The following is a 15,403-nucleotide window of genomic DNA, read 5'->3' on the forward strand; positions in this document are numbered from 1 at the left end:
GACACCAGCGAACTGCGCCACGCCAAGCATCAGCTGCTTGGTTAGTATACTGCGTCGTGAGTGTAATACGAGTGAAATACGTAATTGATTGTGGTTCATACGGTTAATTTGAAAATAGAGAGAGAGGAATAAATTAAATTTGAAAATAGAGAGAGAGGAATACTAGAAGTTTCACTTCTGTCTTGCGTAGGCTTGACACACCCACTTTTTTTTTTTTACAGGATCTGTCAAAAGATCTGCCTTTGTGTTTTCCCCATCCTATAACGCGAGCCTCCTCAAGACCAGTTCACTTCTTTCTTATACCACTCCAAATAAAATGTACCGAATCAGAAGAATACCTCTCCACTCACACTAATACAATTATGTCGATAACCCGACAGTTGCTGTGCCACATTCCTGGGTAAATAAACCAAACAATAATAATTGTGGCCGATGATTCAAAACACCATTCTGTGCATTTCCATCGGAACGTGATCGACCGTTCTATAAACGGTTTACAAATAAGCCGAGACGAGCCAAAAACACAAACAACAGTGCGCGATTTAGGAAAACCCATATGGATTATTCCCCGCCTGGTGGAGCTGGTTGTTGGTATAAAGTATGGAGTATGAATACCTCCAGGCAGTACTTCGCGCTGTAGTTTATATAGTTGATCTATTTTTAACTGGCTTATTTGTCTGGATCCATACTGTACACATCAGCCGCCCGACTTCCGTGATGGAAAATACCCTTGCGTACACTAAAAACGGGCACTCCAAATTTTATTAATCATTGACGATAAAGATAATATTAATAAATCTAAAAGAAACGTGAAACAAAAATGACACAGAAAATAAAAAAGGAACCGAGCGTAAATAGAAATCAAACCCAGAAAATTACTTACTTACCGAGACAACCCTCAAACACTGAGCTAATGTGGTCATTTTTGTTTTTAAATAAAGTCAAACATTCCCGGATTTCAAAAACCTGTCCACATCTGAGCAGCTTTGTAGGGTTCCGTGGCCGGTATAGTATGGGAACCGCTGACTTAGACATCATCGAATGTAGTCATAATTTTTTACTATGAAATTATGATACCCCTATCGTTTTAAAGGGTCGTGAAGAATTTTGAAGTGTCACATTCTGGCATTGTACAAAAACGGTTGATAAACACTGTTCTATCGGTTCTCACGTCAAGACTATTTTTTAACTTGAATTATTCTAAACGCCCCTGTTTCTCCATGCACAGCACAACATGAATGTATACAGATGTGACCACTTAACTCGGCTGAAGTTATCATGGTTCTTGTTTTGTCCATTTTTGCAAAAAAAAATGTTCATTTAGTTCTTCACCTCTGATTTAAAGCTTCTAACGGCAAGATAATCCCCAAACTGTTGGATAATAATATGAATATTCCATAGCTTTTGTTCTATAGACCCGGTCGTATGCTTTTTCCAGATCTACAAAGGCTCAGAAAAGTTTCTGGTTTTTTTGCCAGAAACTTCTCAATAAGAAAATCTGGTCCATACACCCCCTTACTCTCATAAAAGTACCTTACACGTTCCTTATTTTATCAAGTGTTTTCATTCTAACCCTTTCAATCAAAATCCTATCATATAACTTGCCAAATGAACTTAGCAAGCTAATAGCCCTATGATTCGCACATTCTATACGTGACCTTTTACCTTCGTATAACGGCATGATCACAGCCCTTCTCCAATCTAATGTCGTGTAATCCTCCTCTAAACATTGGTTAAAAAGTTATACAATCATGTGAGAATTATATTCCTTTACCAGCATTATATTAAGTTATTAGCAGCAATATTATCGAACATGTAACATAACAACATACATGGCACGATCAAGTGAACCAAATACTTGAGTAAGACTATGTAAAGAGTCGTAATAACGGAAAAGTATGTATGAGACCATATGTGAATGTTAATGAGGCAAGGAGTGTGTGCCCCAACCGATTTTTTTTGGCCTTCTGTATTCTCTTCCTACTCCTGCGGGGAAAAGACGTGATAGTTAGTTAGTTTCGCCAAGAATTTAACCTTCTTTTGAGTCCTTACAGTACAACCAAATTAAGGTCATTATTATACTATAGTTCTCAGTTAAAATTACACCTATATTTATGGTAATTACTACAGTTTATGTTATACGCTTTTTTTATAATGCTCCCTTGAAGCAATTTCATAAAATGTCGCTATAGAAATTGTCATAGTACGATCAATTTACAAATATTATTTTTACGCTTTTTTGAGCAAAATTTATAAATAAATAAACGTCGTAGCGAGGATGAAACTTTTTTGTATTTTTTAAAATGTTTTTTTTTCATATTTTAAAGCAGCCCGTTTTCCCTAGTCCCCCGTGTGTGAAGAATGTTTACGAATTCAATTTGTTATGAAGTTCATCGGACGATTTAGAGTCGTGGCAGTAGACTGTATTGGGCAAACAGGCACGGAGGAATTTATCAGATAAATTTGTGTTTGCTATATCAATCGGAAAATTAAACTGCTGTTGAACTCAAATTATTGAATATTGACAGAGTAAAAGTTTAATGAATTAACTTCTTATTTTTCTTTTTATTTTATTATAATTATCATTAGGGTATTCAATATAAAAATACGATAGTTACCACTATAATAAGAAAAAATCTAATTCTTTAATGGCCTATATTTTATAATTTAAAATAGCCCACAAGAGTCCCAACTGTTCCCAACCGTTTAGAACCAGTGAGACTATGGCATCCCCAGTTGGTGTACATTGTAAGGCTGAAGGTAGTGGGGGAAGAATATGGGGAAGGGAAAGGTGGGGAAATTCGTGGCTATTCAAATCTGGTCACCAAACACGTCCAAAGCTATTTCAAGCAACGTTTTGATTCTAAATGGTGGTCTTACATCAGGGCGATACTGAGAGTATCTTCCACTCTGGAACGTGCCGCAAATGTACTATATATTATTTTAAATAAATAATTTGAGAAATAACACAATTGATCGAATAAAATTTCCTTGCGCGACCACGGAGGCCGTAAAAATTTTAATTATAAAAAAAAAATCAGTTTGGTTGGGTGTTATGGCCTCAAATCAAAAATGAAGTCATATATGAAAATGGTCGCAGAGCAGTTTCCTTTAACTCCTAATGGACATTACTAGCCACAGACATCATATATATTCCATTAGAACCTCTGAAGGACAGATCGGAGCGTCCAATCATCTAATTGTCAAAGTTACGAATTCGATTTCTTCAATCACCAATCTCAAAGCCTACGTTTTATTCAACCGTTGCTGTATTTTGTATGGAAGTTGAGACGTTTTTTATTCTTAAGATTACCCGATTTTAACATTGAAGAACACTATCCAAAATGTTAACATCTCGTCACTTGCGTTATTGTATTAAACCAAAGTGCAAAAAAACATCCATGACCGCACTTGATAAACAATTTACCGGTGTTTAAAAACCTGAATTACTACGAAAGAAAAGACATTGTAGACCATGGATATATTTCTCACGAAGACTGGTTGTGATGTCAGAATCAGCAGATTCAGTCGTACCAGCCAAATGGTGTGTTTTAATTTGTTTTATTCGTTTTTAAATGACGTTTTATACATTTTAACCATATTAATATATGACATAACTTATATATTCAGAATCATCGTTTGAATAATCTATACGAATATTAGCCATAATATTTTTCACTGAAGTTTCTCATTGGGGCAAATAAACTGATTTTCTGCTTATAAGTTTAAACTAAGACCTGCATTAAGCATGTGTTTACATAAATTTAATACATAATTTGTATGTCAAAAGCATATCTGTACGTACTTCGTTCCAACTCATGAATAACCTTCCCGCTTCTACATTTACCCTCACATAATATGAGTATAGCATTTCATTAGACATAATTAGTGTAATTCATCGATAATGAACTTTGGGAACATATCATGCTTTAAGCTGTAACACGAGAATCGCCTGTTTTCGGCACGGAAACGATTAATTCAAGTCTTGTATGGGGTTGCAATGAACACATAGAACATTAATTATTAAAATCGACACACGATCCCTAACAAATAATTATTTTCCACATATTTCAAAATCGTTCCTCGTTTTAATAACGTAAAATTATCCATAGTTTGTTATTCCATCCGGAATGGCTTTAATGAGCAGAGTTCGTTCGTTAGCTTCGCGTTACAAATTCACCCGCAATTAGTTCTGAAGATTTGATTTCACGGCTACAGTAATAATCGCCATTGTCGAATGTGCCATTGTCCTGGCAAAGTGAGCCGTATCAATGGCTCGCATTTCGCATTTCTCCGTTTCTGACGGCCGTATTCCTAGAACTGTCATTAGGGGGGCGGCCATGTTGTTTTTTTTTCGCGCCATAACTTTTCAGTGTGGCGACACTGCTTAGCGGCAATTTCCTCTGTGGGAATTTGCATAATTGTTTACAGAGCGTACCTACTGCGCAATGAAAGTTTGTTTTGAATTGATATGCAAAAGTATAATTAATTTGTGTCTGCTTGTACAAGTTAAATGTAAACTCGTTAAAATTAAAATGACTTTGCATTTTTCATTTAACATTCACAGAATACGTTTGCATTAATCTGGAGGTAGGTGTTGTAGTCTAGAAATATCTATGCCTCTATTTTTCTATCGAGCATTTGGAATTACTGTTAAATTGTAGTAATTCTTATTATTACTGCACTATTTGTTGGTTTATGAACTTACTTTTTCGCTAATGAATTGTTTGGTGTAAAATTAAATAACCTTTTGGTATTGGACAGTTAGGATTTGGGTTGGACGGTTACTCGGATAACTGTTACACGTGTCACTGGTCACTCGGTTAGAGTGACCAGTGACACGTGAAATATTTTTTTTATTTCGAAAAAAAAACCAAAAATTTCACTGGGGATCAAAAATCTCTAACCACTGATTAAAGTATGTCAGTTACGCCTATTAACACCCTGTATAACTACATTTACACGAAATGGGGAAAAAATACATAGAAAGGGGATCATAGATACACATTGATGAAAATGACAAACAATAGGGCTAAAATACATTAGGAATATAATATCAAAATCAATTGTAAATGTACCTATACGTAAGTATGGTATATCGTATTTTATTTAACTTTATATCTCACGTGTAAATATTCTTCACCCTGTTATAAAACAACGTATGGTATTTTTACATTAACTCCACACAGGAAGCTTTGAGATGCTGTGTGGAGGGTCTTTTTTAATGAAAGAAAGAAGAGAAAGTTATGGGAAGGTAAAAGAAATGAGTGTTGGGTAGGAATCTAGGAATTAGTGTGTCCAGGAGTGATGGACATATGAATATATCCCTCTATAGCAAGGCTGCCCAACCTTTTTAACAGTCGGGCCAAATTGACGATTTAAAAATCACTGGCGGGCCACTGAATACTAACAGTTCCTATTTCCATGGGGGGGGGTTGTTAGAGAATTTCTATAAAACATAATTCCCCACAAAATGAGTGCTCCCCACAAAATATTTGAAATCCATGGGGGGGGTTGTTACGGAACTTCGCTGAGAAAAATTCCGCACACCCAAAAACATCATATGTGATTCCCCACAACAATTTTTCGAATTCCATGGGGGGGGGGGGTGGCTACAAGATTCCATTTCGGACGCAAAAAATATTATTACAAAAACCGGTGTATTTTTGTTTAAAAAGTAAGTTCAAGAGGTTAGATTTTTTTCGTCGCTGATTCTCGTTCTGAGTAGCCTAAATAGCGATAAATCGCTTTCGTTGGCAACACTGGTGACCACGCGCAAGCTGCATTGTTTGTTTTACCGAGGGCCCGCGACATTTTTTCAAATTGGCGGGTTTTTTGAAAATGGTTCACGCGGGCCACTTATAATTCGTTCGCGGGCCACAATGTGGCCCGCGGGCCTGGGTTTGGGCAGCCTTGCTCTATAGGATAGGTCCTAAGACCAGTTGGATAGGTCAAAGGGTAACCCAAACCAGCCTCTCCCGATCTGTCACGTCACGCAGGTGGTGTGGAGGCGTGTCCTGAACACACTCCACTCAAAATTGAAATGTGTCAGTTGTGTTAAATTTAAAAAACGTTTATTAGTAAGGCCCATGGCATCTTATCTTATCCGTGGCGATAAAGCCTGATTACCACTTTCTCAACTCCGGTATTGTGTTTTTTTTTTTTTTTTTTTTTTTTTTTTTATTTATGCTTTAATATATTTGTTAAACAATGGTATAGTATATTGTCCTCCACGCTAGGAGTTCACCTGTGTTGTGGAGGACTTTTTCAATTGTAAAGTTATATAATTCTAAAACAATACAGTGGAGTTGGTTACACAGAGAAACATTAAAAATTAAAATATAAAATCGATTTTTCCATAGTTATAACAGTAGTTTTTCCATAGTTATTCCAAAAAAGTGAAATATAAAAAATTAAATATTAACAGGATTGTAGCCAGTTCCATATGTGTTTTTTGTATTCTGTAAGATTAGATGTTTTATATTGTGTTGGAAGTGAATTGAATAGTTTTATAGCCTGGAATCTGTAGTGTTTTTGTCCAAAGGATGTGTTGGTTTTTGGTATTAGTAGTTGGTGTGCATGTCTTGTTCTGGTATTGCGAGAAGTTTGTGAAGTTTTAAATGTGTTTAGGTTCTTGTAAAGGAAAGTAAGTATTTGTTTTGAATATAGTTTTTGAATCTTCAACACTGGGAATTGTTTAAATATGGTTGAAGTGGGTGTTAGTATTGGTACTTTAAGTATTACTTTTATTAAGGTTTTCTGAGCTTTAAATAGTGAGTCTATGTATTTTTTACTGGCATAGCCCCAGGCAATAATGCCGTATTCCATTATAGATTGTGCTATTGCGAGGTATATATTCTTAATATCAAATATGTTCAGTATATTTCTCACGTTTTTGAAAAAGTAAATCAACTTATTTATCTTTCCTTTAACCGATTCAATATGTCTGTCCCATTTTAAATATCGGTCGAAGTATATACCAAGATATTTTATATTTTCGGTTTGTGTGATTGGAGGACAATTGCATGGGATGCTCGCTGAGTGACAGGAATGTATTTTAAGGTAGATGTTTTTGGCGGGTTGGCCTCTCGAGTTTATGCTAAAGGTTATGAATTTAGTCTTATCTATATTTAAAGTTAATAAGTTAGAGTCAAGCCATTTTTTTGTAATATTTAGGCCAACTTCAGCTTTTGTGATTAGTGTGTTCCAGTCAGTGGCCTTAAAAAGTAACACAGTGTCATCAGCAAAGCTTATAATTTCCCCGTCTATTTCGAGGTGACAAAGATCGTTAATATAAATAAGAAATAGGATTGGGCCAAGTACGCTGCCTTGTGGTACTCCGTAGGATACTTGTTCCTTGTCACTACATGTGTTTTCTATTGAGGTATATTGGGTGCGATTTTCCATGTAGCTTTCAATTAATTTGAGTTCTGTTCCCGTGATTCCGAAATATTTAAGTTTATTGAACAGGTTTTGGTGGTGAATTGTGTCAAACGCTTTTGCCAGGTCTAGGAATATTCCAAGGCATTTTTTACCCTGATCTATATTTGTTTTGAGGAAGTCTGTTACTGAGGCTATGGCATGTGAGGTACTCATATTTTCCCTGAATCCAAATTGATTTGGTGATAGTATATTGTTTTTGTTAAGAAAAATTAAAAGGTGGTTTTTGATATGTTTCTCGAGAATTTTTGAGAGCGTGTTTAGAATTGTAATTGGTCTGTAATTATTAATTTCTTCCTTGTTTCCTTTTTTGTGGATTGGAATTACTTTGCCCGTTTTCAAAATAGTTGGGAACACTCCTTCTTTAATGGACCGATTTATAAGTATAGTAAGTGGGATAAGAAGTGCTGACTTTATTATTTTTAGTGTCATCGGTGATATTTTGTCGCTACCCTGAGAGTTTGTGTTTTTTAGTTCGTTTATAAGTTTTAGTGTTTGTATTTGGGTAATGTATGGAATTTTAAAGGAAGAAACACTAGTGTGTGTATAGTGGTTTGAGAATTCTGGGATATCGTCATTTGTAGTGATTCTGTTTGCTAATACCTTGCCGACGTTAGCGAAATAGTTATTCACAAAATTACATACTTTTAGTGGTTGTTCTGATGTCTTAATAATCTCGTTATCTATTTTAATCTCGGTTATGGAATCGCTTTTCTTTGAAGATGTGTGGGATATTTCTTTTAGGATTTGCCAAATTTTTTTGGGGTCCTTGTTGCATTTATCTAATTTATTTTTATAATATATTTCTTTCGATATACGTGCAAGTCGTGTGCATAAGTTTCGATATCGTTTATAGAAATTTATGAGATAGATATCATATGGGTTAGATTTGCATTGTTTGTGGAGTTTGTCTCTTTTACTGAAACTTGTTATGAGTCCTTTTGATATCCACGGTTTTAGAAGTTTATGTTTAGTTGGAGAACTTTTTTCGGACGTGATGGTATTTTTTTTAAATTCGTCTTGAATACATTCTATAAAAAGTGACCATGCTTCATTAATTTTATTATTTTCTACGAGTTCTTCCCATTTTTTATTAAGTAGTATGTCATTTAATTTTAAAATATCAGTTGTATTGTGGGTTTTTGTGGTTTTGGAGTGTATTTCTTGTGAATTGTTTGTAGTGTTTATTTCCAGGATAAGTGTATAGTGGTCTGTAATTGTCGAGTGATGGATTGTGGATTTGTATGATCTTTTTGTTTTTAACATAATGTGGTCAATACAAGTTTGCGTGGGTAATAGGTTATTTTGTTTAAAGTTGACTCTTGTGGGTTCATTTATGGTGCTAAAGAGTCCATGGAATAACAAAAGGTTTAAGTAATCGTCACTTTGTGGATGTTTTTTATTTTCTAAAATGTTTATATTCATATCTCCTATTAAGCAGATATTTTTTTGTTTTTTCATTTTGATAAGTTGACTGTCTAGGGACCTCAGAAAGGGAAATATGTTTTTTATGGAAGGTGATCGATACATAGCTAAAATACATATGTCATTATTTATGATTATTTCAAAGCCGTTTGCGTCTGTGATATCTACCTCCGTTAAAGTTGAATGTAGATGTTTTTTGCAGTAAATTACAATACCGTCATTTTGATTTTTAATATTTTTGGAGTGAGTGACCGTATAATTAGGTAATTGTATTGGTGTGAAGATTTTATCTAGCCAACATTCTGTGAGAATTATCACGTCAAATTCTGTCTCCAATTGTTGAAGTACGACAGTGAAATTGTCAAAATTTTTTGAGATACTGCGTATGTTTTGGTGTAATATTTTTAATTGTTTAGCCATGGTAAGATTAAAATTATCGGATGGATGTGTACGATTTTGGGATAGTAAATTCAGATCATCTTTATTATATCATCGGAGTGTTTAATATAAATTATTTTATCTTTCTCGGCTTTCCGCGCCATAACCTTTCCATCTTTGGTCCATACAAATGCATAACCCTTTGTGATGGCTTGTTGTTTTGTTTTCCATAGTAGTTCCTTTAGATATGGTGACAGGATTTCACTGATGTAGATTTTTGAGTGTAGCCCTGGGGATGTTTTGTATTTGACTTCTCTTTTCTTAGAGAGCAAAAGCTCACGTAATTTAGGATTATTGAATCTAATTTTGATTTTCGGATGGTCCCTTTGTTTTGTTGACGTTGATGCTGCAGACGGTCCCCCTGGTTGAGCCTTGGCAGTAGTTGGATGTAGTCTGACGGCCTGTAGAATGTCTTCCGGAAGGATCTGAATGTCCGCTGTTTCGGCTATTGACCTTACTATTTCCAATATAGATTCATCCGCTTTAAGAGGTACTCCGGATATTTCTAACGAGTCTGCCAGCATTCTATGGTCGCTTTCGGCAGCCCGTATTTCCAGATTCTTTAGTAGAATACATTTTTCGTTTAATGTTTTTTTTAATGTTTCGATATCTGTCATCATTGTTTTTTCCGAGAGAATGGATTGGTTTATTTTTTCTATTAATTCATCATATTTATTACAAAGAAAGTCTATGGTTTTTTGTCTTTCTGCTGCTTCAAGGTTCATTTTTTTGAAAAGTTCGTTTTTTAGTTCATCTATTTTTGTGTCTATGTGCGACATTAGTCGATGTGTTAGGTCTTCGAGTAATTCGGCTGAATGAGGAGTAGGAGATGCACTGGTGTTTTTACGTGATTTCGACATTTTTAAATTTGTGCTTATGATTTGGTCGATAGATGTCACTTTAATTAAGTTAAATTTAGTTCTATTGCCTTCAGTTCCAATTATTTAAGTAGTCACTGTAATCTATTTTCAAGTAGTTTAGGTTATTTAGCTAATTTATTATTAAAGTAACAGAAAAAAAAAACTTTTTGAAACAGTAAGTAGGATTCGAACTCACTTGGTTCAGATATCTCCCCTGTCTAGACTGCCGCTTTCGTGACTGTTCACGCCACTGCACTATTGGCCGCTTATGACGTATCGTGAAATAGGTGCAATATGAAATTTCTTGGTAGAGAAATTTTATGAAATAAGCTGATGGATTTTTTCGACAATAGTCACTGTCACTTTGTAGAGATTGTTCACTTGAAATCACTTGAAATCACTTAATGAAATCACTGAGAGTTCACAGTCCGTAGAATTTAACTGTAATTTATCTTCATGTAAACGTTTACTGATATCTTGTTTGCTTTTTTTGAATTATACGCTAAAATTCGGATAATTTTTGTGGAGCAATATTTTTGCGTGCGCTCTATGTGACGGTTGGTAAGTTTTTTTTGTATTGACTACATTTTTACTGACTGCATTCGCTCTAGAACCTTGCTCCCTTTGGCTCGTACATACATTGTGTAGAGCATTCAAACAATATTAGAGACTATTTCTATCTTTATCAGTCAGGAACTAATTTTAGTTATTTTGTTTCAGTCTGCAGCGCAAGCCCCAAAATCTGGACACGGGCGGAGTGAGGTCCGTGTTGTCCCGCGCGCTGTCCGTGTGGTCCGACCATTCCAAGCTCACCTTCACGGAGATCAACTCGGACAAGGCTGACATCGTCATATCATTTGCCAAGTAAGTACCTGCAGGAACTACTACAGGTATCCAGCGCAAGACGCAGATCCTGGCCGTTATTGTCACCACTACCGCTAATTAATTACTTCTATTCACATATGTTGGTAGGCACCGGGGGCAGCTCTGTGTGTCCAAAAGTGATAAAATGTATGTGACGAATCTTTATTTGATTTGTATAATATTTTTCATGATTTTTCAGGGGTCACTGTCCCATTGCCTTAAGAAACAGCCACCCCCAGTAGCCATACCAAAATACCTAAACAATGTATACAATCTTCAGATAAAATCTGTCCATTTTTTAATTTAAGCAACTGTTACAACATTTCCAAAGCTTTAACAAAATGTGTCTAATCTTGAGTTATGTTCAAATCAAATCTCCGATAGAAGTTATTGCAACATATTCTTAGTTTAGATACAATAATATTTGTCCAGTTATATTAAATTTTCTAATTTTGACTACAAGTTGTTCCAACATCTCCAAACATCTTATTATTATGTTTTTATTTTCCACTATCGTCATTGGTTTTTTTTTGTCTTTGTTTCATTCTTAACCGTTTATCTTTCAGCTCGAAACCTATTCACAGCCCGTGACATATATGATTATTTAGGTCGTATAATCCAATCGAAATCGCACAATATTTTTAAGATAATTTAATGTGCAATATAATTGTGAATGAGGAATACTTGGAGCAGGTGGATGAGTTTGTGTATTTAGGAAGTATGTTTACGAGAGATGGGAAGGCTGACAGAGATATTGAAAGAAGGGTAAATGCAGGTAATTCCGTTAATGGAGGACTGAACGCGGTTGGCGCTAACAAAAAATTCTCCAAAGAAGCGAAGTTAGCAGTCCACAACGGAGTGCTAATACCTACCTTAATGTATGGAAGTGAGGCATGGAAACGGCAAAGAAAGGATGAAAGTAGATTAAATGCTGTTGAAATGAGATCCCTGAGGCGTATGTGTGGTAAAACCTTGTTTGATCGTGTGAGGAATGTGGAGATCCGCAAAGAGTGCAAGGCTGATGTAAGCGTAATGAGTAAGATTGAGAAAGGGACGCTTAGATGGTTTGTGCATGTAGAGCGAATGAGCGAAGATAGGAGTGTAAGGAGGATATATGATGCAAATGCGAATGGTATCAGAAGTCGGGGACGCCCGAGGAAGACATGGCACGATCAAGTGAATCAGATACTCGAGTCGGGCCATGTCAAGAGTCAGAATAATAGAAGAGTATGTATGAGACGATGTATGAATGTGAATGAGGCAAGAAGTGTGTGCCAAGACCGAGTTGTTTGGCGGTTCGACCTCTCTGCCTACCCCTGCGGGGAAACGGCGTGATGGTTAGTTAGTTAGTAATTTAAATATGGTTTAAAGGTATTTTCTAGTTTTTTAAAACTCTCTTGATGTAACATTTACTTACTAAAATATCCCGCAATTAAATTTTTGCCAAAGTGCGACACGTTACCCGTGGATGCATTTATTGCACGTAGCAGAATTGTCTATCCGCCGCCCGCTGGAGAAACTATAAGCCCTCCAATATTGGCCCGCAGTTCGCAGCAGAACTATCCGGCGGCAGTAACAGTTGTTGTTATACAGATATCGGCCAAAGTTAGACCAAACTAACCCCACTATACTCGCCACCCAATGCCGCTTTTACCGCATCCTTCGCGGAAACAAATTTAGAAACCATATTAGCTTAAAAGTTCTATATACACGGTGTCTGGAAACTAGTAGTATACGGAGAACAAAAGAGTATTGCTAGTTTATTAAAAATATTCTAAAATGATTGGTAATCCGGTTAAAAACGGCACTACAGGCCTTAACGAATGAATCAACAGATTTCCTTATAAACTTTTAGTAAATTACGAATATATTATCACAATGTCGGAACACGTGTTCATGAAAATCCTAATATTTTCGCATTTCGTCATTATATCTTATCGAAGCAAAAATGCACTAACGTGAACACTTTTTTTTTCAATATATTAGGAATATACTAAAAAATATCAGGAAACAGCCTGCAATCCCGTTTTTAACAGAATTACAGTAAAAATTAAGAGATTCATAATATTTTTCCCGTGTATAAGCGGGAAACTACATTAACCCAAAAAACTACTTTATCCGATCATGTCGATTTGATAAAAACGTTTTTTAATTTTTTTTCAACTAAAGGGTTTTCAATTTTTTTGGTGCCAGGTCTGCGTTTCGACGCATTTTAAAAGACATTATACGTCTGATTTTAACCACCTATCATCTGCCAACCGATTTTTTTCGAAAGGTTTTAACTTCGGACTCGATTTACTGGAAAACAAAAGCTCAAATCAAAAAAATCGTTTCCAAAAGTGATGTAGATTCATCAGTTTCCCGCTTGTACTACGAGTTTCCGGACACCGTAAAATCGTCGTTATTTGAACTTATTCGATTCGTCTTACTCGATTTTTTCTTCAATATTTTGGTACCTATCTAACTGAAAAAGTTTGAAAAAAGAATTTCTTTGAGGTGATATTTTTTTGGAAAAATTATATAATTCTATATTTGAAATAATTTTCTTTTAATTTCATAAAACATGTGGTTTATAATTAAGTGGGTGACTACTTACACATCTTATTATTTCAGGGAAAATCTTAGTGTTGATTTATAAAATAATAGAAAGTTAGAAGTTACTTTTTGTACACGAAATCTACTGTTACTGCTGCTGTACTAGTAATATTAGATTAATTAAACAGATAACACCGATACCTATTTTCCAATTCCACACTGACAGTGGTAATAGGGGGAATAGGTCTGCGGACAGGAGGCCAACTTCGGCCCATGTTGTGATGTTGTTCGGGTCAACCAACCTCCGATATTACCCCAACAGTTTTTCCGCCAAACTTTACTTTTCCGTGCAATTCGGTCCGCGCTGTCGGAAATTTCACGTTGAAAAATATTTATGCGGTTCATTTAATAAAATAAAAACTTTTGAAATTCCAATTTAGCCCCGTACATAAAGCAAAATGGATCCACCCCAAAATACGTCATGCATCAAACACTAAAATTGATTGAAATTTTTATCGGACATATCTTTAGTTCTTCGGTAAAATATATTTCAGTCATCTGTAATTTTTTGAATCGAAAATATATTTTATTATTTTTTAATATCTTTTTTTTATTCTTCTTCACGCACAGACTCGACCTAACAACATATTTTAGGGGGATGCCATAGATCCACTGGCTCCCGGCTCAGTAGTTAGTTAGGATCAGTAGGAACTCTTGTGCGATATTCACACACGTAGAAAACTGACTATTGCTAAATTATTTGGAATCTATTCAAATTATTGTTATACCGGTTAAAAACGGGATTGCAGGCATTATGAAAGAATTAACAGGTTTCCTGATAATGTTTTAATAAATTACGAATAGATTATCGTGATGTCGGAACACTTGTTCATGAAAGTTAGAATATTTTTGCATTTCGTCCTTATATATTATTAAGGCAATGAACGAAATCAAAAATATTCGGATTAACGTGAACACGTGTTTCGACATAATAAATATAATAGTAAACAGGAAACTTTTTAATTCATTCGTTATTCCTGCAATCCTGTTTTTAACCGGATTATCAATATTTTGAAGAGATTTTTAACAAACCAGCAATACTCATTTTTCTCCGTGGAGAATTGAAAAATAATCTAACGCATTTCTTGTGCGTCTTTCCGTAACTTACCTATTTATTTTACAATCTTCGCTTTATAATTAGGGAAATTCGACATTTTAATTGATAGCCTTACTTTGAATTATTTTATGTATGAATAAGAAAATACTATACTTCACCAACAGAGCAGGTGTTCTCCGTAGCACGCAGAACGGGGACTCTAGTTGAGCTTGTAAATCAATTGATTGGAAGTCGATTGCTGTTATTAAATCAATGGCAATTTAATAGGGGGTGACTCCGAGTGAAATACATTGGAAGTGGCTACCAATTATTTAGATTGGACCTGTTTTATCAATTCTGCTACAAGTTGTTACGCTGTGAGACACAATTTAAATAACAGAGACAACAGGTTTCTAAAAGCAGCAATTTAAATTAAACGTTTTTCATGCATATTGCGAAGACATAGGATTAGAACAAAATTTGTAGATTATTATCAAATAACCAAAAACCAAATAGATTAGATTATAGTCAAATAATTAGAGTACATAATACATACATACTCCTAGATGGATTATATCGAATATGGGGTTTCTAAGATGATTTATGACAAAATCTAAGATATGAGTAATCTCAGCTAGTATGGAATTTTTGACCATTTTCTTGAATAGATTTAATAAACCTCTAGTTTTTTTTATATTTTCACTGAGCATATTATAAAGCAAGGAAGTTTTATAAGAAAAACTCT

The 15,403-nt window shown here is 35.0% G+C and overlaps 1 protein-coding gene across 2 annotated transcripts in view; it reads left to right on the forward strand.

The window, feature by feature from the left end:
• The window catches only part of LOC149420702 (matrix metalloproteinase-2-like), a 701,246-nt gene that overhangs the window by 642,224 nt on the left and 43,619 nt on the right, over positions 1 to 15,403 (forward strand). For both annotated transcript variants that reach the window (XM_089636894.1, XM_089636895.1), the window contains exon 5: positions 10,884 to 11,027. In XM_089636894.1, the coding sequence (XP_089493020.1) occupies positions 10,884 to 11,027 (144 nt within the window). The remainder of the gene's footprint in view (positions 1 to 10,883; positions 11,028 to 15,403) is intronic.

Source organism: Hesperophylax consimilis, chromosome 10, assembly GCF_061612785.1.
Source record: "Hesperophylax consimilis isolate HC1 chromosome 10, BYU_Hcon_1.0, whole genome shotgun sequence".
Lineage (NCBI taxonomy): Eukaryota > Metazoa > Arthropoda > Insecta > Trichoptera > Limnephilidae > Hesperophylax > Hesperophylax consimilis.